The sequence below is a fragment of the Halichoerus grypus genome, chromosome 8 (genome assembly GCF_964656455.1).
Source record: "Halichoerus grypus chromosome 8, mHalGry1.hap1.1, whole genome shotgun sequence".
Classification (NCBI taxonomy): domain Eukaryota; kingdom Metazoa; phylum Chordata; class Mammalia; order Carnivora; family Phocidae; genus Halichoerus; species Halichoerus grypus.
In genome coordinates, this window is record NC_135719.1 from 111,467,759 (window position 1) to 111,493,330 (window position 25,572).

Genomic DNA, 25,572 nt, shown 5'->3' on the forward strand with positions numbered 1-25,572 from the left:
GGGAGTTTGTTTCCACCCGGAGAGGAATGGAAGAACACCAGAGGGCGTTCAGCTTTTTGGTTGGATGTTTTGGATGATTTTCTTGGCGCGCATGCGTGTTGTGTCTCTAGGGCCGACTTAAAGAGAAGTGGGTGTTGACTCGCGGGCAACTGAAGCTGTTGTCAGTTTATACCTGTGACTGCTGGGTTGTCGAGCGTTCGGGAGACGCAGAGGGGTGAATTTAGGTGTCCGATGGTTGCATTTGGAGGGGTGTGTAAGACTCTTTGGCTGGAGAAAGCTATTAAGCTACTTATATGGGTGTTTAAAAAAAAAAGTATTTCAGTTTTACGTGCTTGACTCCTGCTTCTCAACAGATCTTAACCCCGCCTTCACATCTGTTTGGTTTTGCACTGCCAGCTCTTGGCTTGGGGATTGCTCTGTGTTGTTAAGGTTATTATTGCTCATGCAGCCATTCTCTTGTCATCACCACTCTCAGATTCATTGGCGTGTGCATTAATGGACTGAGTGGGATTAATGGGTAAATATGATGTTCTAGTTGTCTCTAATCCTGGATTAAATACCAAATTGAAATTTCTAGCTTTGTGGATAGTCTGTTTAGGCATTGTTTTATTTAAAGGTTGATGACTGTATGTTTTAAAATCACTTGAAATTCACATTTTCTTTATCATACTCCTCCCTCGTTCCTTCTCTCCCCCCAAGTCCCCAAAGCGGTGAAAATTTTGTTCTGAAGTTTTATGGACCCAGAAGAAATTCTGCTATTCAGAACTGTGGGACTAGTTTTGTTACCAATAATATGAAAGGCTCTGAGTTTAGCCCGGAAAAGAAAAAAAGGGTTAAAATACCAGCGAGGAGACTTCGTGAGGTAGTTTCTCCAAATCAGGGAGATAATTTGGCTTTGCTGAAAGATGAGTTGCCCTGTGTTCCTCCAGCGTTGTCTGCAAATAAACGCCTTCCTGTTAGAACCGAGGCTAGCTTGAATGGAACGTTACGTGGTATGTGACTCGAATAGCTTTCACTTTTGTAAATCTTTAGTCTTTATTTTCATTTTGTTTTTTTGCGTTTCAAAATTTAGAGGATTTCTAATGTTTAAATTCTCAAACATAAGATACGTCTAGTTTGTATAGATGTTTGAAAGCTGACCGCTTTCCCTGGGAAAATGGCTAGCACAGTCAGTCTAATCGAATCATATCCAATAGGTGGAATGAATGAAACACTCCTGTGCTTTTTCTTTGTGTGGTTTTGCACATTGTTCTTGTTCACATCTGTGGTGGACGCACTTAATTTGTATGATGTATTTATTGTTCATCAGTAGGGCTTTTTACCAAATGCTCTACCTTCTGTTTGGATAGTGTTATTCGGTTTGGCATAGTAGAAAAGCATAACTTCTGCCTTTTGATGGCTTCCATGTTCCAATTCACTTACCCTGTCTCTCCAGTGAAAATGAAGAAAACATATGCTTTGCCCATTTCATTGATGATCATAAGGATCAAATTAATGAATATATGTGCAAAAACAAAAAAATGCATATATAATGCTGCTTTTGGGGGGGGGTGCAGCAGAATAAAAGCCTGCTTTTATATCATGTACATATTTTATTCCTGGCAAATGATTCTACCCATAGTATGTCCAAATCCAACATTGTAATAATATATTTTAAAACATTTATCTCACTTGATTGTCAGTACTGATCCTTATTTTCCAAAATATCAGCTGTAAAACCTTCATCAGGATATATTTTAATTACGGTTTAAGTTTTTTGCATGAAAAGTGGCTTCCAATTTAGGTTTTGCATTAATATGGAGTTTATAGTTCTTGAGTCATGCCTGTATAGTTTCCAAAAATACAGTTCTGGTTTTAAAATCACTAATCACCTTTGTTTTGTTAGGTTCATCAGACTTGACTTCTGCTAGAAATTATCAGCAGCCTCCATTAGAAAATTCTACTGGGTCAGAAAGTGTAAGCAAAATAATTCTTTATTATGTTCATGTTAAACCTTTCAGTATTGTTGAGTAATGTGTTCTTAAATTATGTTTGATGAGCAACGGGCCTTGTTTTTGCTTAAATTTCACTTACCAAGAGAAATGTTTTACATACAATTGTGACTTGAATAATATTTGAGACATTAAACAAAAAGTCTTCCATAGAATCAAAAATACTCATTACTAAGATGTTGAATACTGAGAGAAATACTGGAACTGAAAAGAAGCTCTGCTGTTATCTAAGGAAATGGTGTTCTAGACCAGAGACTTAACATATTGTTAGGTAAAGGTAAAGAAACAGTAACAACATCATTTTTAAAAAGTGAGGTGTGATTATATGTCATTCAAACTATTGTAAGGTCTTTTATGTGTGTTTTTTTTTTTTGAGGGGTCTTTAAGAAATAATAACATGAAATTCTCATCTTGACCTTTATAATGCTGAAAATATTTGATGATAAATACATTTCGTTCATGCAATCTAATTAGATTTTGACCACTAATCATAATGTTGACTATAGAGTGTCAATTTAACAAGTCTTTAAAGAAGAGAGTTTCATAATATAATATCTTGAAAATTAAAGCTGGTGAACTAAGAATGAAATTAAAACTGTTTACTTACCAACTTTGCAAACAATTCACAATAAAAATGTATAATTATGTGCCGTACTTGGTCCCTCCGTAAATGCTTAGCCTCGGGTTGGTGTTTTTTGTTTCTTTTTTGAGTATACCTTATTTAATGATTAATGGTATTTGAATTCCATTATCTAAATAATTTCCCAGATGGATATGCTATTATATAAATTACCTCTGGAAAGACTGTATCAGTATACATTCTTCAGCAAGATCATGAGTGGAATTAGTGGTATTATTTTCTCCTAGCTTTACCAGTATGGGACATTAGAATTAGATAAAAAACAAAAAACAAAAAAACTTTGCCATTTTGATAGGTAAAGAAAGCATCTCATTTTATTTTGTGTTTATTTTATTATTACTGAGGGGGAAGTTTTTTCCACGTATCATTGCCATCTTTATTCTTTTGTGAATTACAGATTTATATGCTGTACTTTTTCTTACTCATTTGTAGGAGGTCTTTGTATGAACGTCCCAAATGCATTCTATTGTATTGTTAGTCTCATTGACTGTTTTTAGGAAGTTAACACTTGTTTGTCAGAGGTTAGCCTGATCACCTTCCTTTTATGATTTTCTCTTTACCCTGTGTCTAAGGAAGGTGAAGTGCAATGTTGAATGAACCTAGTACTTAAAATGTCATGGTGTCTTAGCACTGAATAGAATCTTAGAAATGAAGTCTAGGGTACACATGTGAGCAGAAAGCTGTTTGCCTGTAAAGAAGCCTTCTGAGACTACATTTTGAGTTCAGGGATAAAGAACGCTGTGATTAATTTGTGATGTTGTGCCATGTGTTGGCCATCCTTAAGCACTCCATTTGACTCAACATGAATCAGATTTTCACATTAAACTGTAGCAACTGAATTATTACATGACTCGCTCTGCTAGAAGTGGCAAATTGAGATCTGAGTCTAAATTTCAGGGCCACATTGCTTGCTTGTTCATTTACTCACTCATTCAACAAATCCTTGAGTACCTTCAAGGTACCTAAGCATTGTGGTGGTTCTGGGAATTGAGGATATAAAAGCACACAATCCTGCTCTCCTGTCACATAGCTAGTAAATGGTACTTGGTAAGTAATAAAGCATAAAAGTTTTTTAGCCTTTCATTTTTTCCTTTCATATCACAAAGGATTTTTCTAAAGATGTTGCAGTACAAGGATTGCCTTTGGAGAAACTGGAAGAGAGCAACAAACAAAAAGGTAAAAGGGTAGTTTTTTTTTTTTTTTTTTTTTTCCTACTGTGGTAAAATATGCATAACACAATTTACCACTTTAAGTGTATAGTTCTGTGGCGTTAGGTACATTCACATTATGCAGTTATCACCACCATCCATTTCCAGACCTTTTTCATCTTCCCCAGTCGAAACTCTGTACTCATTAAATACTAACTCTCCATTTCCCCCCAAGTCTAGTTTTATGATTGACTTATTTCACTTAGCATGTCTTTGTGGTTCATGTGGTTTTATGTGTCAGGATTTTCTTTGTAAGGATAGGATTTTAGATTTTTACATTTTAAGACATTCACTGATTTTTTAAAGACATTAATTAAAAAGACTTACCGTTTTTTCTTATTATTTTGATTATTTCATTTTAATTAGTTTTTCCTTCCAAATTAAGCTATTAATGGAATCTTTAAAATCCCCAGAAAAAGGTTTGTAATCATAAAGGTAATTTTATTATTACTAACCTGTTCCATAAGTTTCGTGTTAAGTATTTATAAAAAAAATTTATAAACTCTAAATTCACATTCTGAGTAGTCTTTGGTAAGATAATAGATTAAAAAGATGCTTTGAGGAAATTTATTTAGTGACTTTTTTCTATGTAGCTTTATTTTTATCTAAGCAGTTTTCCCTTTTGAGTTTGAGCAGAATGTCTCCAATTTATCCCCAGGTGTTTTTGTTACATTTTTTCCCCCTATTGTCTAGGGTTATGACTATTATTATTCAGTCATTTAATTTGTTCCTTGCACTTTTTTTTTTAAGAGAGGGAGGAGGGGAAAGGGCAGAGGGAAAGGGAGAGCGAGAACCTCAAGCAGGTGCTATGCCCAGTGCAGAGCCTGTCAGGGGGCTCGATCTCACAACCCTGAGATCATGACCTGAGCCGAAATCAAGAGTTGGACGCTTAACTCATTGAGCCACCCAGGTGTCCCAGTTCCTTGCATTTTTTTAAATTGAGAAATCTTACTGCTGAATTCCTAAACATTCTCTTAGTTTAAAAAGCTGTTTTGGGATAGCTTACTAAAATTTAACAGATTTTTAGGAATCTGAAGTATGTTTTGTGTTTTAATTTTGCAGCAAATGACATCTTTATTTCTCGGTACACCATGGGACAGAAGGATGCTCTAAGAGCAGTTTTAAAGCAAAAGTAAGTTTCATTTTTAGAAAATAGGTGAGCCATTTCTTATGTTTTTATATGGTTCTCTAAAATTAGCTTCACTTACATTTTGGACGTAGGAAAAACATTCTTTTCGATGTGTGAAATATGTACAAAGCATTTTTCATAGTGCTGGATATGTATAAAATACTCAATAGCTGTGAACAATTATTATAGAAGAGGTACTGTTCTCAGGCCTCTATATGCATTAACTCATTTAATACTCAAAAAATCCAATGAAGTAGATTCTATCACATCCCAATTTTACAGAATCCCCATTTTATAGATGAGGAAACTGAGGCACACAGAGATTGATTTAGCAAGTATTCACTGGGCTGGGATTCAGACCTAGGCAGTCTGCCTTTAGAATTTGCTCTCTTACTCGCTTCACTATGCTACTTGTAGCAATGGTCAAGTAGTTCCAAATACATAATACTTATTATTTACTTTCTAAGGACATTTAGATTTTTCCTGGTCAAGATTTAAGACGGGACAAGGTTAGCATCTGGATGGAGTGAAAGGACACCATGGCTACATCTAAATGGTCCCTCCCAAGTTTATCTTAAATACCAATGAAATATAAAACCGACTCTAACAACAGCATCATGCTAAGCATGTATCTCCACTACTCTGGAGGCAGTTTTTATTATTTTTATCATTAGCAGAGATGGGATGAGATACATATTCTTAGGCTAAATGTATTCTACTCCTGACCTAGAACAGTCTGGAAGACCCCTTAGAAAATAAGTAAAATTTTTACTTGAACTCTCATTTTATTTAAAAAGGAAATTTTTATATTACTTCAAAATGGAAAATCATTTTTAAAATAATACAATTAAAATAATTACAACTATTGTAATAAAAAAATTATTATTTTTCCACCTACACCTATCTGTGGCAAACATATTACACTCTGGGAAACATTGGACTAACAAAAATAAATAGTCTCTCTAAACCACAAGAGTGTGGTCTGAGCCAGCCAGAGTTTAAGAGCTGGTTGTTTGGCCTCATCATATTTTTCCTTTTTACTTTTGTTCAGCCTACAATTCCCAATATGTGATATGATAGGAGAGGAATTTGGGTGGTGTATTGTATTCTGGGGTTTATAAATATATAAGAGAAAGCAAAAATAAGGGCATGAGGAGTGGTGCAGTCTCTCAAATTCTACAGTTGAACCAAAAATTGCAGATTACATCTGATTCATTTGGACCAAAAGCAAGTACCACTTCCATGCAGCTGACCTGCAGTAGGGACCTTACCAATTTGCCTTCAAGTCAGGACTCTCTGAATGGAAATCTCTGAGACCTCTCAGAACTCTCAGATCAGGGAGGGAGAAGTGGTTCATAAACAAATGGACAGTGAGAGGTAACTGTGAACACTACCCCTCTTAGACAGTAGATCTCTCCCCATTTCAGGATGAATGAACAGAATTAAAAACAAACAAACTAGGAAGGGTCTTGAGAAGGGGATTGCAATGCAGAGAATAATTGAATCAGAAACATAAAAATGACTCTCATGTTGGGTTAAAAGACAGTCTATGTCTCAAGAGATAGAATTTGCTGTAGTCAATGTCACTTGAATTTATTGGTTTTCGAGAATGGTAGATGGAATTTGGCAAAGTGATTCTAAAATTTACCTGGAAGGACATACAGTTGAGAATATATATATATACATAATGTTAAGAATACGTACATATAGAATACACATAGTTGAGAATAGCTAATTTGGGGGGAAAAACTGGAATGATGGAGAATTTGTCCTATTTGATATAATATGCTCTAAAGCTATACTAATAAAAAGTAATAGACCAGAGTCTGAGTAATGAAGAGTCTGGCCAGAGTGTCTAAAACAGGGTAGAATGTCCTTACATGTGGATGGAGAGGATGCAAGGGGCTAGGTTATAAACTACTTTAAAGGAGAGAAAGGGCAAATCATCTTAAAATGTTAAAGTATGAAATATATTTCTTAAAAGGCCCATTCAGAGAACAATATCAAAAAATGAATTGGAAGAGGACTGGACTGTAGTCCAGGAAACCAACTGGCTGCAAATTTGGGGGTGATCACTTTGAGAGGGATTCAGTTGGTCCTCAGTACATTGGAGGGTGGTGGGATGAGGGTAGGAATCATGCTGGTTTGGAGAGGAGCAGACAGATTTGGAAGATAGAGATAGAACTGATAGGAATTGATGATTTGATCTGAGAGTGAAGGAGGAGATAAGGATGAATCTCAGATTTTTAGCTTGTATAAATACATGGTCCGTCGTAGTAGTCACTGAGAAAGGAAAATCCTTGGGAAAGAATTCTTGGGGGAATATATTTCATTTTGGACATATGCAGGGGTTTGAGGTATCTGTAAGATATCCAGTTAAAAAATGTCCAGTAGGAAATTGAATATAAAGGTCAAATTCACAAAAAGTCTAACCTAGGAATCTAGATGTTAGAAGTAGTATATAAATGGTAGTCTGAACTCTGCGAACAGTTGAAGTGACTCAGGGAGAGTGAAAAGAAAGATGGCATAGAGTAGGACACTAAGAAAACCAAACCTTTAAGAGCTATGCAGAAATGCAAGCGAGCTAAATGCTACTTGGTTTATCCAGAGACAGGAGTGTGTGGTGTTAATAAAGCCAAGGGGAATGAAGTTCTAAGTTTGATAGGCTGCTCAGAGGTAAAGAAAGGTAAGGACTGAAAAGTATTCATTGAATTAAGCAAAAATTATTACTGGCCTTGGTGAGGGGAGTTTCTTCAAAATATTGGTCTAAATGCCAGATTCAGAGGATTTAGGAATAAGAAACAATTCTAAAAAAAAAAAAAATAGAAGAAATAATTTTTCTGAATGAGAGAGTTGTGTGTTTCCCAGTTCTTTACACTTAGAAGCTGTTTACATTTGTTACATTGAGCATTTAATTTGATAATTAGAAAAAAAATAAAATTTAAAACCCTATTAAGAAGCTGACGTCTAGTCTTACAATGTTATTTCTCTTGTTGATCAACTTAATGTATTCATGTAGAATGATCGATCTTAAAGGGTAGCACACATTCAGACTTCAGACAGGAATACTAAAAGATAGGAATATCTGAATTATATTTTCTTAACACACCACTTAATCAGTTAGATCTATAATAAGTGCCTCCTGTGCTTAGTTCTTTCTTAGTTGCTGTTTGGCATAAAAGAAATCCCCCTTCCCTACCCCCAACCCAGGTTGCTTAGAGCTTAGTTGGGAAGAGAATATGGACATATATGCAGGAATGAGTGATTAGAACTGTGATAGGAAGCAACATTGCATTTAATATATTATGAAACTGTTCTGCACAGACATTTAAACCATGGGGTGGCTGCTTATTAAACCTCAGGTGGGTAGTATAGGCAGTAAAACCAAAAGGAGTTATTGAAGGGAGAGATCAATTGGAAGTGTTTAAGGATAGGTTTATTGAAAAAGGTAAGGCTCATGCTGGATCTTAAAGAAGGAGAAGGATATATAGTAAGTTGAGTGGAAGAAGGTTGAGAGAACAGTGAGAAAAAACCTGGAGTCGGATGTGGGAAGGGTGTGGTGTAGCCAGTGAGGAGCAATGTGACTCCTGAGAGGCTGCGTGAAGTAATAGGTATATATAGGAAGCTAGGGCAGACACAGAGGATGGTGTGTGTGGACGGTCAAACAAGAAATTAGCCTATTCAGTTGTCTCTAAGGAACAATTTTAGATTTTTGAATGGTGGAGAAATGTGTTTGGGAAGTTTCTGAATGAGTAAAATCTCCAAGAATGAAATAGTTGGCAAGAGATGGTGAAGTTTTTCTTGTTTTTTTGTTTGGTTCATTGGTTTTGTTTTGTTTGTTTGTTTGTTTACCAGAGGCAGAAGCATGAAAGGAAGAGTACTATTCTGAGAGAGCTAGGTGTTGTGGGACGATCTGTAGGAATCATAAGTCAACTGTGCCTTAGTGGCTCTGTGACTTTGGTCAAGTAAATCCTGTTACCTCTGTGGACCTCAGTTTCTTCATCTGTCACATTAGGAAGTTAGGATAGGTGGCCTATTGGGTTTCCCTTGCCTCTGTAGTTCTGTGACACCATTCCTGCAATTGTGATGAAATAATTGACAAAACTTGGTGACTCAGTTAAGTGTGAGAAGGTAAGTGGAGAATGGAAAAGTCAAGAAAACTTCAAAATTTTGAGACAGAGAAAAATGATGCTCCTAGTAGAATGAGGAAATAACAAAGAGAAGTAAGTTTAAGAGCTTCTCTGGGTTTGCTTAGAAATCAGAAGAGAAATCCAGCAGCTAGAGGTAGAGGGCATTCCTTCTGCTTTTACTTAGACTTACCTAGGGACTCTGCAGTTTTGTCTGGTTCCTTTCATTGTTTTTGTTGTTGGTGGTGGTTTTTTGTTTTGTTTTGTTTTGTTTTTATTTTTTAGGGCAAATATGTAACAAAATTGAGTTTTTTTCTTTTTTCTTAGTATTCATTTAATTAAATCCCTCATTGTAAATATGTATTTGCTCTCATTTTTAATCCAAGCTGCTTCAACCTGTGTTTATGCCCTGTTTTAACAAACTCTGTGATATTTATTAAACCTAAATGAGCTAGAATTTTAAAAAGCATTTTTTTTTTTTTAGCAGTTTTAACAGTTTCTCTTAGGTTGTCTTCCTTTGGAAGTAAAACTTGGTACTTGTATTCTTAGAGCCTTTTCTGCATGTTTTGCATTTGTACTTCTTGATTATATGTCTTTGTAATTGTGCCCCTGTCTTTTTCATATGTGCAAGTCTTCTTTTCTGAAATATCACAGCCTTCCAGGAATTATCTTCTTATTTCTTTAGTCTATAGTGACCTTTCATAGATTTCATTAACCAAATGACTGATTAGATCCTGATACGGAAAACCAAGTGATTTAATTTTTTAAAAAATCAAGAAAACCCCCCGTCAGCAGATTATCACTGCAGGTGCTTCTTGAAATGGCTCAGTGTGGCTTTACTGAATATATTTGTATTCCTTTTTTATTTACAGAGCTCAAACCATGCCTGTTTTTAAGGAAGTAAAGGTACAGCTTTTAGAAGATGCAGGCCCAGAAAAGGACACTGCTACTCAGGAGGCGAGAATTTCACCCAGTGGAGTTGATTCAGCTACAACTGTGGCCGCAGCGACCGCAGCTGCCATTGCTACGGCAGCCCCGCTGATAAAAGTATAATTTTCTCCCCAGACAGTCGCAGCTTCTTTGTCAAATGTAAAAATACTTATTAGGAACTGAGTCTATAAATGGTCGTATCCAACTGTAGACTAGGGTCATTCTAGTCGCTCTCAATTTGAAAGAGTTTCCCTGTTCATGCTCATATATTACCTCTCAGGAATTGAGATGTAGCCCCTCCTTGCTGGGAAAATGCTGGAGAACCTGGGACTGCCTGGTTTCAGCCCTGAAAATATCGCATCCAGGGAACCCTGAGTCCTGGGCAACCTGGGACAACGGGTCCTCTTTATTTTAGAACTAGAAAGGAACTCAGAGATCGTCTATGCCACCCTCCTCAGTTTGCAAATGGAAAACTGAGAAACAGAGTCAGAGTGGACACAGGTCCCAGAGCTAATAGGTGGCCAAGCTAATACTGGGACTCCAGGCTGCGGACCTAATTCAGTCTGAGATTAGTGGAGTATCAAAAGCTAATTTGTTTTGTTATTTACTTATTTTTTTTAATTTTTTTATTACGTTATATTAATCACCATACATTACATCATTAGTTTTTGATGTAGTGTTCCATGATTCATTGTTTGCGTATAACACCCAGTGCTCCATGCAGTATGTGCCCTCTTTAATACCCATCACCAGGCTAACCCATCCCCCCACACCCCTCCCCTCTAGAACTCTCAGTTTGTTTCTCAGAGTCCATAGTCTCTCATGGTTCGTCTCCCCCTCCGATTTTCCCTCCTTCATTTTTCCCTTCCTACTATCTTCTTCTTTTTTTTTTTTTTTTTAACATACAATGTATTATTTGTTTCAGAGGTACAGGTCTGTGATTCAACAGTCTTACACAATTTACAGTGCTCACCATAGCACATACCCTCCCCAATGTCTATCACCCAGCCACTCCATCCCTCCCACCCCCCCACCACTCCAGCAACCTTCAGTTTGTTTCCTGTTATTTACTTCTTTTTAATTACCATTTAAGCATTTTATTTCTGGCATTAGAACAATTCTTTGTTGCAAATGTGTTATTAATGAGAGAAAAAAAATCTACTTAAGGCTAACTATCTTCTGCTTTTTATTTCTGTGATTCTAAAAAGTATAAAATCATCAGAGATTTAGAGAGTAAAAAATTTAATTTGATCATTTTTATTATCAGTTGCTTTAAACAACCTTTGTAGTAATTGAACATATTTTTGATGTCTTCTGGTATTTTATTGTTTTAGGTGCAGAGTGATTTGGAAGCAAAAGTCAATTCTGTTACAGAATTACTCAATAAGTTACAGGAGGCTGATAAACAGTTACAACGTGTTACAGAGCAGCAAACAAGCATTCAGAATAAACATGAGAAACTACATTGTCATGATCATGAAAAGCAAATGAATGTGTTTATGGAGCAGCACATTAGGCATCTTGAAAAATTACAACAGCAACAAATAGATATTCAGGTATCTATAATAAAGCCAGCACATCCCATGGTCTTTTATCACTTGGATCCCTAAGCTAGTATTCATTGATAATTGCAATTGCTCATTACATTGTAACAGTTTTCATTCTTAAATAATGATTTTTTAGTTCATTATTCTTCCTCTCCATGTGGAGACCTCTCTCTGCACATTCTAGTTCAAATATCACTAGTTCTATAAGACATTCCCATGGAGTTGGCTTTTCCTTCTTTTGTGGTATTTCTGTTCATACCATTTTGAAGGGGCTAATATTGCATTGCAGTGACTTGTTACATCAGTGGTTGTTAGCCTGAGAATGTGCATCACAATCACATGAAGAGCCTTATAAAAATACACATGCTTGTACCTCTCAGAGATTCAGACAGCAGGTCTGAGATGGGACCTGGGAATAAAAAGCTCTAATGATTCTGATGAGATAAGAACCATTTGGTATACATAGTGCTCCTGTGTTTAATTAATGAAAAGCATTAACATCTTTAATTGCCTTTTGAATATGATGCACTGGGCTATTATAAAAAGAAGAGTTCTCTTCAGAAGGAACTGGTAGTATAGTTTATTTATTTTGGAATTTCCAAGTCCTGGGATAGTAGTCAGCACTCAGATACTCAGTATACTTTTTTTTTTTTTTTTGAATGAGTGAATGACCAGCATTATAAATGCATTGGTTTTAATTTACTTTTATTTTTTTCCTAATTAATGTGCAGCTTTAAAACTTTAAAAAATTAAAATATAACATTCAGAAGAATAAACAAAAATAAGTTTATTATAGCTCAGTATGTTATCACAGAGTGAACACTTAATATACTGTAATTCTCAAAGCTTCTTAATAGAGCTTGGCTTGAGCTTTCCATGTGGTTGAAGATAGTATTTTTATTGGAATGATATGGCCATACAAAGTAAGGTTTTAGTAAGTACTCCATGCACAACTGAAATTGAGTGTGCAGCATGGTATCTCGTGAGAAGCTAGAAGTGGGTCTGTCAAAGTGCTGGTCCCAGTCTACAAATAACTGCCCTTTTCTGAGCCTTGATTTCTTTACCTAGAAAACATTTTATTTTTTTCTTCAGGGTAAGAGGAGATGACACATTTGAAAAGCACATTGATTTCTTAAGGAGAGGGTCCTACTTGTCCTCTATGCCTGCCTGCCATTTATCCATTTTTTTCATAAATAAACCCATCATTCATTGACTTTCTGAGTTTGGAAGAAAGGAATCTTTTCTAATGCAGACATCTTATTTATAATGCTTATAATTACAGGGAAAGTTGAAGCTTTAGTGACATATTAAGTATATTAGTTGTTCAATAAATGCTTAATGAAATGAAATTTGTTGAGTCTGGCCCATCTGTTTTATGTAGAGAGATCTCTACACATTTTTTTTTTAAATGTTTTATTTATTTATTCATGAGAGTCAGAGAGAGAGAGAGAGCGAGAGAGAGGCAGAGGCAGAGGGAGAAGCAGGCTCCCCGCCTAGCAGGGAGCCCGATGCGGGACTCGATCCCAGGACCCTAGGATCATGACCTGAGCCGAAGGCAGACGCTCAACCATCTGAGCCACCCAGGCGCCCCCTCTACACATTTTTAAGACTTCTGTAAAACTAAATATTTTTAGGTTTTCCTTTACCTCGTATAAGACTCTCTTGAAATCAGTTTTATTAGGTAAGATAAATTTACATTCCAGATATTTTATTAATAGTGCTGAAAATTGTTGTCATTTTAGCTCTCATTTAGCACTCACAAATCTGAGTGCCTCTTAGCAATGTTTTTTAACCCTTTCCTTCAAACGAAATCACCCAGGATATAAAAGAGGAGTTCTGGTTTGAAATTATCTGGTTGAAGTAGAGATCTAGGACTAGGGCCCCTTCCTTTTGGCCATCTCCTAGCATGCCTCACTGGTCCCCAAGCCATCTCTGAAGTAGAAAGGAAGAAACCGAGGTTTAGAATGGCTAAATCAAATGATCAAGGTCACACCACAGAGCCAGGCTTAACCCAGTGGCAGACTGCTACAATGGATAGTTACATGTAATGTATGTATTTTATTGTTTATTAAATCTAACATGTTGTTTTCAAGTCCTCTAATAAACTTCATGAGATAAGAACTCTTTCAAATGATATTTGAAATTAATAAAATAATTGTATGTCTTCCAGACTCATCTCATTAGTGCTGCGCTCAAGACCAGTAGTTTTCAACCTGTTGCTACACCCCCTTCTAGAGTGATGGAAAAGTATTCTGGAAAACCAGACTTTTCTAATCTTGGTAGCAGTGATCTATCTTCACAGAACACATTTGCTTCCAAACAAGGTAAAAATGTGTAGTGCTCCATGAATGAAAAATGTTAGCTATGAATTTTCTTTACAATATGTCAGCCAAAAACTTGTTTACTAGGTAGAAGAAGACTAAGTCTTTGTTTTATAAAATTAGTTCTTTTAGGTTAAGTAATTTTTAGGTCATTTCAAAACTAGTCCAGTCTAGTTAGGGATCATGTCCTACTTTATGGTTTTAATAAATAACCTTCATAAATTGTCAGACGCACTTACAAGTTTAGAAAAACTTTACTCATCTAGTATCAGTGCTTGTAATCAGTTTTCCACATCTCTGACAAACTGTGTATTTTCCATTTTTCTTGATTCTGTGAGGAGCGAAACAACCTGAGTACAGTAATAAACTATTTCTAATTATTTTTAGTTAGTAATGTAAGTTTGCCAATTTAATAGAATTTTAAAAATCTTTATTTATAGTAACAAAGGAATGCATAGTGTATTTGTATTAAACTTCTGGAATTTAAAATAAATGAATAAATGGGGTTCCTGGTGACTCAGTCAGTGGAGCGTCCGACTCTTGATCTCAGCTCAGGTCTTGATCTCAGGGTTGTGAGTTCAAGTGCCACATTGGACTCCATGCTGGGTGTGTAGCCTACTTTAAAAAAAGAAAAAGGTAAAAAAAAAAAACCCCACAAATGAATAAATGTGTTTCCAAATTATTGAATGAATCAATGAAAATCAAGGGCTATCCCTTTAATGATATACAGATCCATGTAGTACAATATCCCCAACATTTGATTTGTTAGACCGTTGTTGTATTACAGACATACTGAAGAGTCCTTATACTTGTAAATTGCTTTATGTTTTTCCACAAATGAGTGGTCCTTACAAAACTGTTGTGAAAGTGGCATGAGTCAATTTTTAAGTTGAAATCGAGGAAGATGAAGCACAGGAAGGTTATGACTTGCCTGCTCCAGGTTACCTGACTTGAGGGTGGGTTTGTCAGAGCTACAGCCCCAACTCAGGGTTCAGTATGACCTAGCCATATGCTTTCAATAGAAGTGGACACTTATTTCATACTTAGTTCTGAAGACTTATTTGCTCATAATTTTTTTTTTAGACTTGAGTTTTAAGGGGAAAAAATGTATGTTTTATTGGTTATATATTGAATTGGTTTCTTTGTATGTCTTAGTGACAGTAAAAGAAATAAAAGGAAAAAATAAGTAAATTTAAACTTCAACAGGTTAAACTTTATTATTCAATACTTTTTCTTGGGCATACATTATTTTTATATACTGCAATTTAGCATAGATATAATTTTGTACTGCTTTTTTACTAGCATATCAAAAGTATTCCCCATGTTTTACATAATTATCTTCATAATATTAATTTTTTAAAGATTTTATTTATTTATTTGAGAGAGAGAGAGTGAGCGAGAAAGCACAAGTGGGGTGGGGGGGGAGGCAGAGGGAGAAGCAGACTCCCCTCTGAGCAGATATGGGGCTCGATCCCAGGACCCTGGGATCATGACCTGAGCTGAAGTTGGACACTTAACCGACTGAGCCACCCAGGCGCCCCCATAATATTAACTTTTAATGATGAAAGGATAGTCACAATTTACTTTTTCCTGTTGCTGGGCATTTAGGCGATTTTAGGGTTTTTTCTTTATAAACAATACTCTGATAAAATCATATATTTAATGTTTTCTTTCTTCTAGGTTATTTCCTTAGGATAAATTCCCAAGAGTGAGATTACTAGATCAAAATATATAAAAATTTTAAGACTTCCTATACTTAGTGCCAGATGGTTTTATTAGTTCTCATTACCATGAGTAGTGTCTGGCTATGCCATTTTCACCACAGCTTAAATAGCACTGAGTATTGTCATATTGATTTTTTTTCTTGTTTATTAGCTGTAAGTGTAAAATTTTTATAGCCCAGATTTTGATTTCTAGTGAGTTATTTCTATGTACTTCTTAATTTGCATAGCCTATATAATTTTAGTTTTATTTTTAAAATATGGGGAAGAGAAACACTCTACAAATTAAAGTTTTTTTTTTTTTTAAATAAGTTTAATTTATTTTCTTTATTTTCTATTAAAGCACCTTCTGGAGAGGTTGAAGATATGAGTTTTGATAAACAGAAATCTCCTTTGGAGACACCAGCACCTCGCAGGTTTGCTCCTATACCTGTTTCAAAGGATGATAAAATATCAAAGAGGGAAGATCCTAAAGAAGAAAAAGAAAATATGGAGATGTCAGGTCATACAGGTAATAAAGCAATCATAACTAGCATCTACTACTTTTATTAGACCTACCTCAAATTAGGAACAGATTTCCATACTCCTGATTTCTTATTCTCTTATGTGCCTAGTAGTAACTAATGTAGGATGTCTATTTTTAGTATTTTTCTTTAAATGATACTTAACTGGTGGGGCACCTGGGTGGCTCATTCGGTTGGGTGTCTGCCTTTGGCTCAGGTCACGATCCCGGGGTCCTGGGATCGAGCCCCACGTCGGGATTCTTTGCAGGAGGTAGAGGTATACAGTTACAATTATTCTGATTATTTTGTATAGGTTATTACTTAAACCTTTAATGAACAAGTTTTGTTATTAATAAAAAATAATGCTTTTCTAAAGGTAAGGCTGATCATTTTAGAGCGTGTTTCCTCATATTGTTTTTAGGTGTGAATTTCAATAGTAAAACTCAGAGAATTTTAACATTTATTACTGTGTTCAGTTGGAAAAAGTATTATAGTATTAACTATTTAATAGGGAACAAGAACTTTTATAAGTGACCTGAACTAATAATTTGTTACAGACCCTTAAAGCCCTTGTAGTAAAAGTAAGTGAAAGTGTTAAATATAAGCTTTTATTCTTGGAATCACTTAAATACATTTGAGTCTTGTCTTGGATACATTTAAAGGGTTTTAAGGATACTAAACTGTTTAATAACAAACCAACCTTACCTAAAGATAAAAGTTATTATGTAACCTCGTTAAAGATGAGGTTAAAGGGAAGATTTAACTAACATTTGCTGTAAAGAAACACTCAAACATCCCTTTAACTATTGATAAAAATCATGCAATTTACTGGGCTTTGTGATGATGACATTTCTCATCAAATTCCTTTTTTATGTGATGGAAATAAATTCAGGCCTAAAATTTTACCAGTGTAGTTTTCATGAGTTATAAGTATTTGGTTTTATTTGAAGAGCATATTTAAAACCTACATTCTAGATTGAATTGAGTAGATAGATAATCATCCTAAGAAGCTAATCAAGTACAAATATATGTGAGCTATTATATAAAAAAGAAATGAATTAGTACTTGAAAAATGGTACTATATTTCTTTTATTGCAGGAAATGTAAGACTGTTGGAACAGATTTTGAATAACCATGATTCTTTGACAAGAAAAAGTGAATCTTCAGATAAAACCTTACTAACTAGGTCAAAAATAGGATGGAATCCTGAGAAGAGAGACAGGTAAAAAACAAGAGATTGGAATAAAAGCTATATTGAAAAGAGCTTTGTTTAGGGGCACCTGGGTGGCTCAGTCAGTTAAGTGTCTGCCTTCCGCTCAGGTCATGATGCCAGGGTCCTGGGATGGAGCTCCACATCCGCTGGGAGACTTTTTCTCCCTCCCTCCCTCCCCCCCACGCCCTTCCTCCCCGCTCATGCTCTCTCTCACTATCTCTCTCAAATAAATCTTAAAAAAAAAAAAAGAACTTTGTTTATATTTCTAAAATTTCTTTAGGAATTTTGATAAATCTATAGCATTGCTTTTAAAAGTTACCTTAGAGGGCAGTCTGGGTGGCTTGGTAGGTTAAGCGTCTTCAGCTCAGGTCATGATCTCAGAGTCCTGGGATCAAGCCCTGCATCCAGCTCCCTGCTCAGAGGGAATATGCTTCTCCCTCTCCCTCTGCCCCTCACCACCACTTGTGTGCTCTCTCTCTCGCTGTCTCTCAAAGAAATAAATCAAATCTTAAAAAAAAAAAAGTTATCCTAGATTTACTATTTTCTGCTGCTAATATATCTATCCCTTTCTTATAGTTATAAAATGAATGTATCTTAATTTCTCAAAATGCAGATTAATTCTAATGAATGCAGATTATTTATTTTTATTTTTATTTATTTTTTTAGAGAGAGAGATAGAAGGCGTGCTTGAGGTGGGGGAAGGGATGGGCAGAGGGAGAGAGAGAATCTTAAGCAGGCTCCACCCCCAGCATAGATCCCACAGAGGGGCTCCATCTCATGACCCTGAGATCCTGACCTGAGCCAAAATTAAGACTTGGATGCTTAACTGACTAAGCCACCCAGGAGCCCCCAGATTATTTCTGATGAAATGATATTTGAGATTTGCTTCAAAAATAATCCAATGCAGGATAGAGGAAACTGGTTTGAGAGTATGGATAAAATGAGGATAGCCATGAGTTAATGATTAATGTAAATAGGGGTATTGGAGCTCATCATACTGTTCTTTCTACTTTTGTGTATGCCTGAAATTTTACATTCATAGTTTTTAAAAAATCAAGTACATCTAGGTCATGATAATTTTATTTGTCTTGAATGTCATGGAAACTGTGATAATAAAAACTAAAAAGAAGCCACATTTTTAGTATTTTCATGTGAAGACTGCAGTTTTAGGCCGTTTGCTTTTAACGTAATTACTGATAAAAGATTTATGTCTGCCTTGTTGCTATGTGTTTTCTATATGTCTTGGTATTTTTTAATTCCACTATTTCTCTATATTGTCTTCTTTTATATTAAGTAGACATTAATTTTCTTGTTTCTTTTACTATACTTTCTGATTTGTTTTCGGAGTGATTGCCCTAGGGATTATAATTAACATCTTAATTTAAAACAATCTAGTTTGGATTAATATCAATTTGATTTCAATAGGATTCACAAACTTTGTTCCAATATAGCTTCTTCCCTTCCCCTTCCTTCCCGCTGTTATTGTAATACATATTACATTGGTGTACATTATAAGCCCATCTATATGGTTTGGTAATTAATGCTATATGCAGTTGTCTTTTAAATCAGATAGGAGAAGAAAAGAGTTATAAACAAAAATATATTTTATACTGTTTTTATATTTACCTATATAGCTAAACTTTACCAGTACTCTTTATTTTTTCATATGTATTCAAGTTAATTTCTAGTATCCTTTTATTTGACCTTGAGGGACCCCCCCCCTTTTTTTTCCAAATTTTTATTTAAATTCTAGTTGTTAACATACAGTGTAATACTGGTTTCAGGAGTAGAATTCAGTGATTCATCCCTTACATGTAACACCCAGTGCTCATCATAACAAGTGCCCTCCTTAATCCTCATCACCCATTTAGCTCATCCCCCATGCATCTCCCTCCATCAACCCCTGAGGGATTCCCTTTGGTATTTCCTTCAGGGTAGGTCTGCTAGTGATGAATTCTGTTTTGTTTACCTAGGACTGTCTTATTTCATCCTTTACTTTTTTTTTTTTAAGTATAGTTGAAACACAATGTAACATGAGTTTTAGGTGTACAACAGTGATTCAGCAGCTCTATATGTAATGCTCTCCTAACCACAAGTGTAACTATAGTCAGTCACCATACAGTGCTGCTACAGGACTACTGACTCCATTCCCTGAGCTGTACCTTTCAGCCCCATGGTTTATTCATTCCATAAGTGGAAACCTGTACCTTTCTCTCCCATTCACCTCTTTTTGCCCATCCCCCTGTCTCCCTCCCCTCTGGCAACCACCACTTTGTTCACTGTATTGATGGGTCTGTTTCTGCTTTATTTGTTCATTTGTTGTGTTTTTTAGATTTCATATATAAGTGAAATCATATGGTATTTGTCTTTCTCCGTCTGACTTACTTCACTTAGCATAGTACCCTCTAGGTCCATCCATGTTGTTGCACATGGCAAGATTTCATTCTTTTTTATGGCTGAGCAATATTCCGTTGTGTGTGTGTGTGTGTGTGTGTGTGTATATATATGACACCTTCTTTATCCATTCATCTATTGATGGACTCTTAGGTTGCTTCCACATCTCGGCTATTGTAAATAATGCTGCAATAAACATGGGGTGAATATATCTTTTTGAATTAGAGTTTTTTCCCCTTTGGGTAAATGTCCAGTAGTGGAATTATTGGATTGTATGGTATTTCTACTTTTAATTTTTTGAAGAACCTTCATACTGTTTTCCACAGTGACTGCACCAATTTACATTCCCACCAACAGTGTACAAGTGTACTTTTTCTCCACATCCTCACCAACATTTGTTATTTCTTCTTTTTGATACAAGCCATTTTGACTGGTGTAAGGTGATAATCTCAATGTGGTTTTGGTTTGCATTTCCCTGATGTGATCATCTTTTCATGTGTCTGTTGGCTATCTGTATGTCTAAAATGTCTGTTCAGGTCCTCTGCACAATTTTTTTAGTGTTGAGTTGTATAAATTCTTATAGCTTGGATATTAACCACTTATATATCATTTGCAAATATCTTCTCCCATTCAGTAGGTTGCCTTTTCATCTTGTTGATGGTTTCCTTCACTGTGCAAAAACTTTTTATTTTAGTATAGTCTCAGTAGTTTATTTTTGCTGTTGTTTCCCTCGCTTCAGGAGACATATCTAGAAAAATGTTGCTAAGGCCAATATCAGACAGATTACTGCCTCTGTTTTCTTTTAGGGGCTTTATGGTTTTAGGTCTCATATTTAGGTCTTTAATCCATTTTGACTTTATTTTTGTGTATGGTAAGAAGTGGTGCAGTTTCTTTTTTTTACATGTAGCTGTCCAGTTTTCCTAGCACTATTTATTGATACTGTCTTTTCCCCATTGTATATCCTTGCAGGTTTTTTAAAAATTTTATTTATTTAGTTGAGAGAGAGAGAGAGAGAGGGAAAGCATGAGCAGGGGGAGGGGCGGAGGGAGAAGCAGGCTCCCCGCTGAGCAGTGAGCCAGATGTAGGGCTTGATCCCAGGACCCTGAGATCACGACCTGAGCTGAAGGGAGATCCTTACCTGACTGAGCCACCCAAGCACCCCTCTTACCTCTTTTATCATAGATTACTTGACTATATAAGTGTAGGCTTATTTCTAGACTCTCTATTCTATTGATCTGTGTGTCTATTTCTAGTTTTAAAGGGTAGTTTTGCTGGGTATAGAATTTTTGAGGGGCATCGGGTGGCTCAGTTGGTTGAGCATCCAACTCTTGGTTTCTGCTCAGGTCATGATCTCAGGGTTGTGAGATTGAGCCTTGTGTCAGGCTCTGCATTCAGTATGGAGTCTGCTGGAGATTCTCTTCCTCTTCCTCTGCTTCTCTCTCTCTCTCAAATAAGTAATCTTTAAAAAAATTTTTTTGCTTGTTGTTTTTTTTAAAATTTTATTTATTTATTAGAGAGAGAGAGTGAGCGAGAGAGAAAATACAAGCAGGGGGAGGGGCAAAGGGAGAGAGAGAAACAGACTCCCTGCTAAGCAGGGAGTCTGATGCAGGGCTCCATCCCGGGACCCCAGGATCAGGACCTGAGCTGAAGGCAGACGCTTAAGTCAGTGAACCACCCAGGCACGCCTGCTTGTCATCCTTTTTTCTTTCAGCACTTTGAATATGTCAGCACTGCCTTCTAGATTCAGTGTTTTTTTTTTATAAGAAATCAGCTGTTAATCTTATTGAAGAATCCCTGTATATGATGAGTTATTTTTCTCTTTCTGCTTTCAAAATTCTCCCTTTATCTTAGGCATTTGACAGTTTGACTATGATGTATCTAGGTGTGGCTCTCTCTGAGTTTATCCTCCGGAAGTTTTTTGAGCTTCTTGGATGAGTGGATTAATATTTATTAAACTTTGGACTTTTTTGGCCACTATTTCTTTATATAGTTAAATAGAACAATAACCTTTCTCTTCTCCTAGGACTATGTTGTTTATTGGTATTCTTAATGGTATCTCACAGATCTGTGAGGCTCTTAACTTTTCTTCATTTTTTTTTTTTTTTTCTCTTTCTCAGATGGGATAATCTCAATAATTTATCTTTAAGTTCATGGATTCTTTTTTCTGCCAACTCAAGTATGCTGTTTAGCCCCTCTATTGAAGTTTACATTTCAGTTATTGTATTTTTCAACTCCAGAAATTCTGTTTAAATTTTCTTTGTTTTAAATAGTTTCTATCTCTTTATTGATATTCTTTACTTGGTGAGACCTCATTCTTATGCTTTCTTTTAATTCTTTGAACATAGTTTCCTTTAGTAATAGCTAATTTATAGTCCTTGCCTAATAAGTCCAATATTTGGAATTCCTCAAGCCCAGTTTGTATTGACTATGCTTTTTCCTGTGTATTAGCTATACTTTTTTGTTTCTTTGTGTGTCTCATAACTTTTTATTGAAAATTGGACATTTCAAATAATACAGTGTGGCAACTCTGGAAATCAGATTCTTCCATCCCCTAGGGTGTGTTGTTGCTGTTTGTGTAGTGACTTTCCTGGGGGAGTTCTGTAAGGTGTGTGTTCTTTGTCATATGTGGTGGGTCTCTGTTTGGTGAGCTAAGTCTGCTAATGATTAGAAAGAGACTTCCTTCACTACCTTGAACCTGTAAGTCTCTCTCTGAGTGTCAAGGGGCTGTGTGTGTGTGTGCGCATGTGTGTGCGCACACATGTGTGCATGATTGCATGTGTGTGGTGTTAGGGCACACCTTCAGTGCTCTGGCACTTTATAAGTCTGTCTTAACCTTAACTTGCACAGAGCCTCAATGTCAGCCAGACATTGGCTTTTCTCAGATCTTGCTTGGGCATTCACAGAGCTCTGTACATTCACATGGTATTCTAGATCCCCAGTAATGTGTTAGGGATTTTCAAAGTTCCACCATGGACATCTCATTCCCCTGAGTTTTTGTTTATTGGCATCCCTCTTGTTTGCCTCAACTGCTGTAGCCACCTCAGGCAGCTGAGATGTTAAACACTTGCTGCTATTTTCAAAAATTGACCTGTAGTTAGGGTTTCTCACTGAGCTAGCCCTAAGCCAGGTCATATAAAGAGCAACCCTGTGAATGGGACTTTCTGAGAAGCTCCAAACCTGTTCTGCCCTTTCGAGTGGTTGTTAGGCTGTTGGTTTTCATAGCTACAAGGGTTGTGAAGCTGTTAATTTTCAAGGCTGCCAGAGAGTTGGGGAAAGGGTTCTTGGAGTGAGGCAAATTAAAAATGCATAAAGCTTGCTGTTCTTACTGAAAGTCAGTCATTTTCTTGATTAAATATTCCTTGAGTTGTTGGTAGCCTTTCATTTCCAGAGTTCTGAAAAAGCTGATTTTGACCATTTTTGCTAGTGTTCTCTTTGCTCTTATGGAGGAGTAGATTTTTAGAGGTCTTATTCCACCCTTCTAGAAGAGCTTCTGGACGTTCTCTTCTTCAAAGCAAAACCTTTTTCTGCTCTTTTTCTACTATGCCTAAACCAGTCTGGTCAGAGTAATTTTGTATCTTGTGATTTTCTGTGTTTGATATGTTTAATCACTTAACTGATTAATTTCATTGTACAGTTTAATAATACACCATTTAGTACTGTATAACTAAGAAGGTATCACAGATTTATGTATTCAAATGTTCACAATTTATGACAATTTAGGAAACTTTATTTTTAAATCTTTCATAGCATTGACACTTTATCCTCTCAAAGATTTCCTTCCTGTGAAGAACTAGGAGCAGCTAAATTGACTGTACAGAGGTCTGATGATTTTCTTCATGATCCTGGCCAAAAGAGGAAAGAAACAAATGGTATACTCCAGGTAAAGTGGAAACAGGATATTAAAATTGATGATGATGAGTAATATAGAAGTTATCAGGACAGAAAGCAAACAGAAAGATGAAGACAAAGTACTGAAAAAGAAATGTTAACTTAGTCTGTTTTCTTTACAAAACTTTTCCAGAAGCCCTCACTAAGTGATCTCTACTCATGGCTCCTTGGCCACTGCTAGCTTTCCAGCTTCTATTGGAGAGGAGAAAAAGGGGAAAGAGAACTGTAAATGACCCTGTTTATCCAGTCCAAAGTGTCTGCCATGCCTACCTAGAGCCAACTTGCTCTTATATTGTTTTAGCTTTCTTTCCCATATAATAACTTTTATTGGCCACTGGACTGCCCAGCACTTCCGTGGACTTCCCAGCCCTCTTTCACTTAACATTCACATTAGTACTTCTAAATGGAAAGAAACCTTAATTGCTAACTTTATTTTTTTATTTTTATTTTTAATTGAAGTATAATTGACATACAATATTATATTAGTTTCAGGTGTACAACATAGAGGTTCAACAAATATACATTATGAAATGCTAACCATAATAAGTGTAGTTACCATCAGCCCAGTACTGTTTTATAGCTCTTCAATTTGACAAATTGAGTCCTTAGAATATATTGGCATAGTGTATGGCCCCAACTATAGTTATAGCTCTTGTTTGCATTAAAATAATTAATATGAACTTTATATGGTAACATTTTTGCCTTTTTTTCTTTTAAGCCAAAAGAATCTCTGATTATGTCAAGGCTTGCTGATCTTCCACAGAATTCCATTAAGCTTCAAACAGCCAGTAAAAGATCCATCTTGAAAGATGCTGAGAAGATTTTGAGAGGAGTACAAAACAATAAAAAAGTCCTTGAAGAAAACCTGGAAGCTATTATTCGTGCAAAAGATGGTGCTGCCATGTATTCGTTTATCAATGCTCTGTCTACTAATAGGTAAGACAGGATGTTGGCATCCCAAGGCTGTCTATGAAACTGCCAGTTGTATAGGCTTTCTTAATTGTTTTTCTATGTGCTTCATTTTGCTCAATGTGTTTCAGTGTTTTGAAAAGGTCCTTTATTTCCCTTGACAATGTGGACTCACTATAAAGTTAGAATTTAGATATATACATGTTGCTATTACTTTTTACAGATGTAAAATTTTACTTTAAATTTTTTTTTTCTCTCTTTGGTATATATCTTCTGGGATCTATTCAAACATCCTTCAAACATTTGATGAAACTAGTAACATTGGTTTTTCCTTTTCAGATGAAGGCTATTGGGCTACATAGTAGATTCAAAACTGGATAAGAGTCCTGATCTAGGTCCTATTCTCAGAACATTAAATGCTAATTTAAGACAATTCTTTTTTTCCCTTTTGTAGAGAGATGTCAGAGAAGATCCGGATCAGAAAGACAGTGGATGAGTGGATTAAAACTATTTCTGCAGAAATTCAGGTAGGTATTGGAAAAAACAGAATTAAGAGAATTCTCAAGAGATAATTTCTAAGTATCATACTTACTCTCAAAACATTCCTTATTATAAATCTACTTACAATTTTTCATTTCATTCTGTTATTCTTTACTTAGTAATGAGTTTCATTTTACTTAGCAAGTGCTTCTTCTCATAAATTATGGCTTTTATGTGGCAGATTGTTGGACAATAACTAAAATATGAGTAATTTGAAAGAAAATTTAGCAAAAGCATTTAGAGAAGAAAAAAGTACACTTAAAAAACATTTCAAGGCAGCAGATTTAGAAGCACTGGCTTGCCAAAGTAAAAACACCAAAGTTATTTAAAGGGAAAATACCCGACATGATTTCTAAGATTACTACATTTACAGAAGTCAGTTCCAGATGGAAAAAGTACCGCTTTATTTATTTATTTATTTATTTTTACATTTGTTATTTTTATTTTTTTAATTAATTTTTTTTAAATTTTATTTTATTATTTTATGTTAGTCACCATACAGTACATCATT

General features: G+C 35.6%; 1 protein-coding gene across 1 annotated transcript in view; it reads left to right on the forward strand.

Annotated features, from left to right (window-relative positions):
• Positions 1-113: 113 nt before the first annotated feature.
• KIAA0586 (KIAA0586 ortholog) overlaps positions 114-25,572 on the forward strand; it is a 106,044-nt gene continuing 80,585 nt past the window's right edge. Inside the window, 13 exon segments of the mRNA XM_078053760.1 lie at positions 114-249; positions 700-992; positions 1,886-1,956; positions 3,738-3,807; positions 4,902-4,971; positions 9,968-10,142; positions 11,360-11,581; positions 13,743-13,896; positions 15,958-16,125; positions 17,216-17,339; positions 23,496-23,604; positions 24,331-24,548; positions 24,976-25,048. Coding sequence (XP_077909886.1) covers positions 794-992; positions 1,886-1,956; positions 3,738-3,807; positions 4,902-4,971; positions 9,968-10,142; positions 11,360-11,581; positions 13,743-13,896; positions 15,958-16,125; positions 17,216-17,339; positions 23,496-23,604; positions 24,331-24,548; positions 24,976-25,048 — 1,653 coding nt within the window. The 5' untranslated portion in view covers positions 114-249; positions 700-793.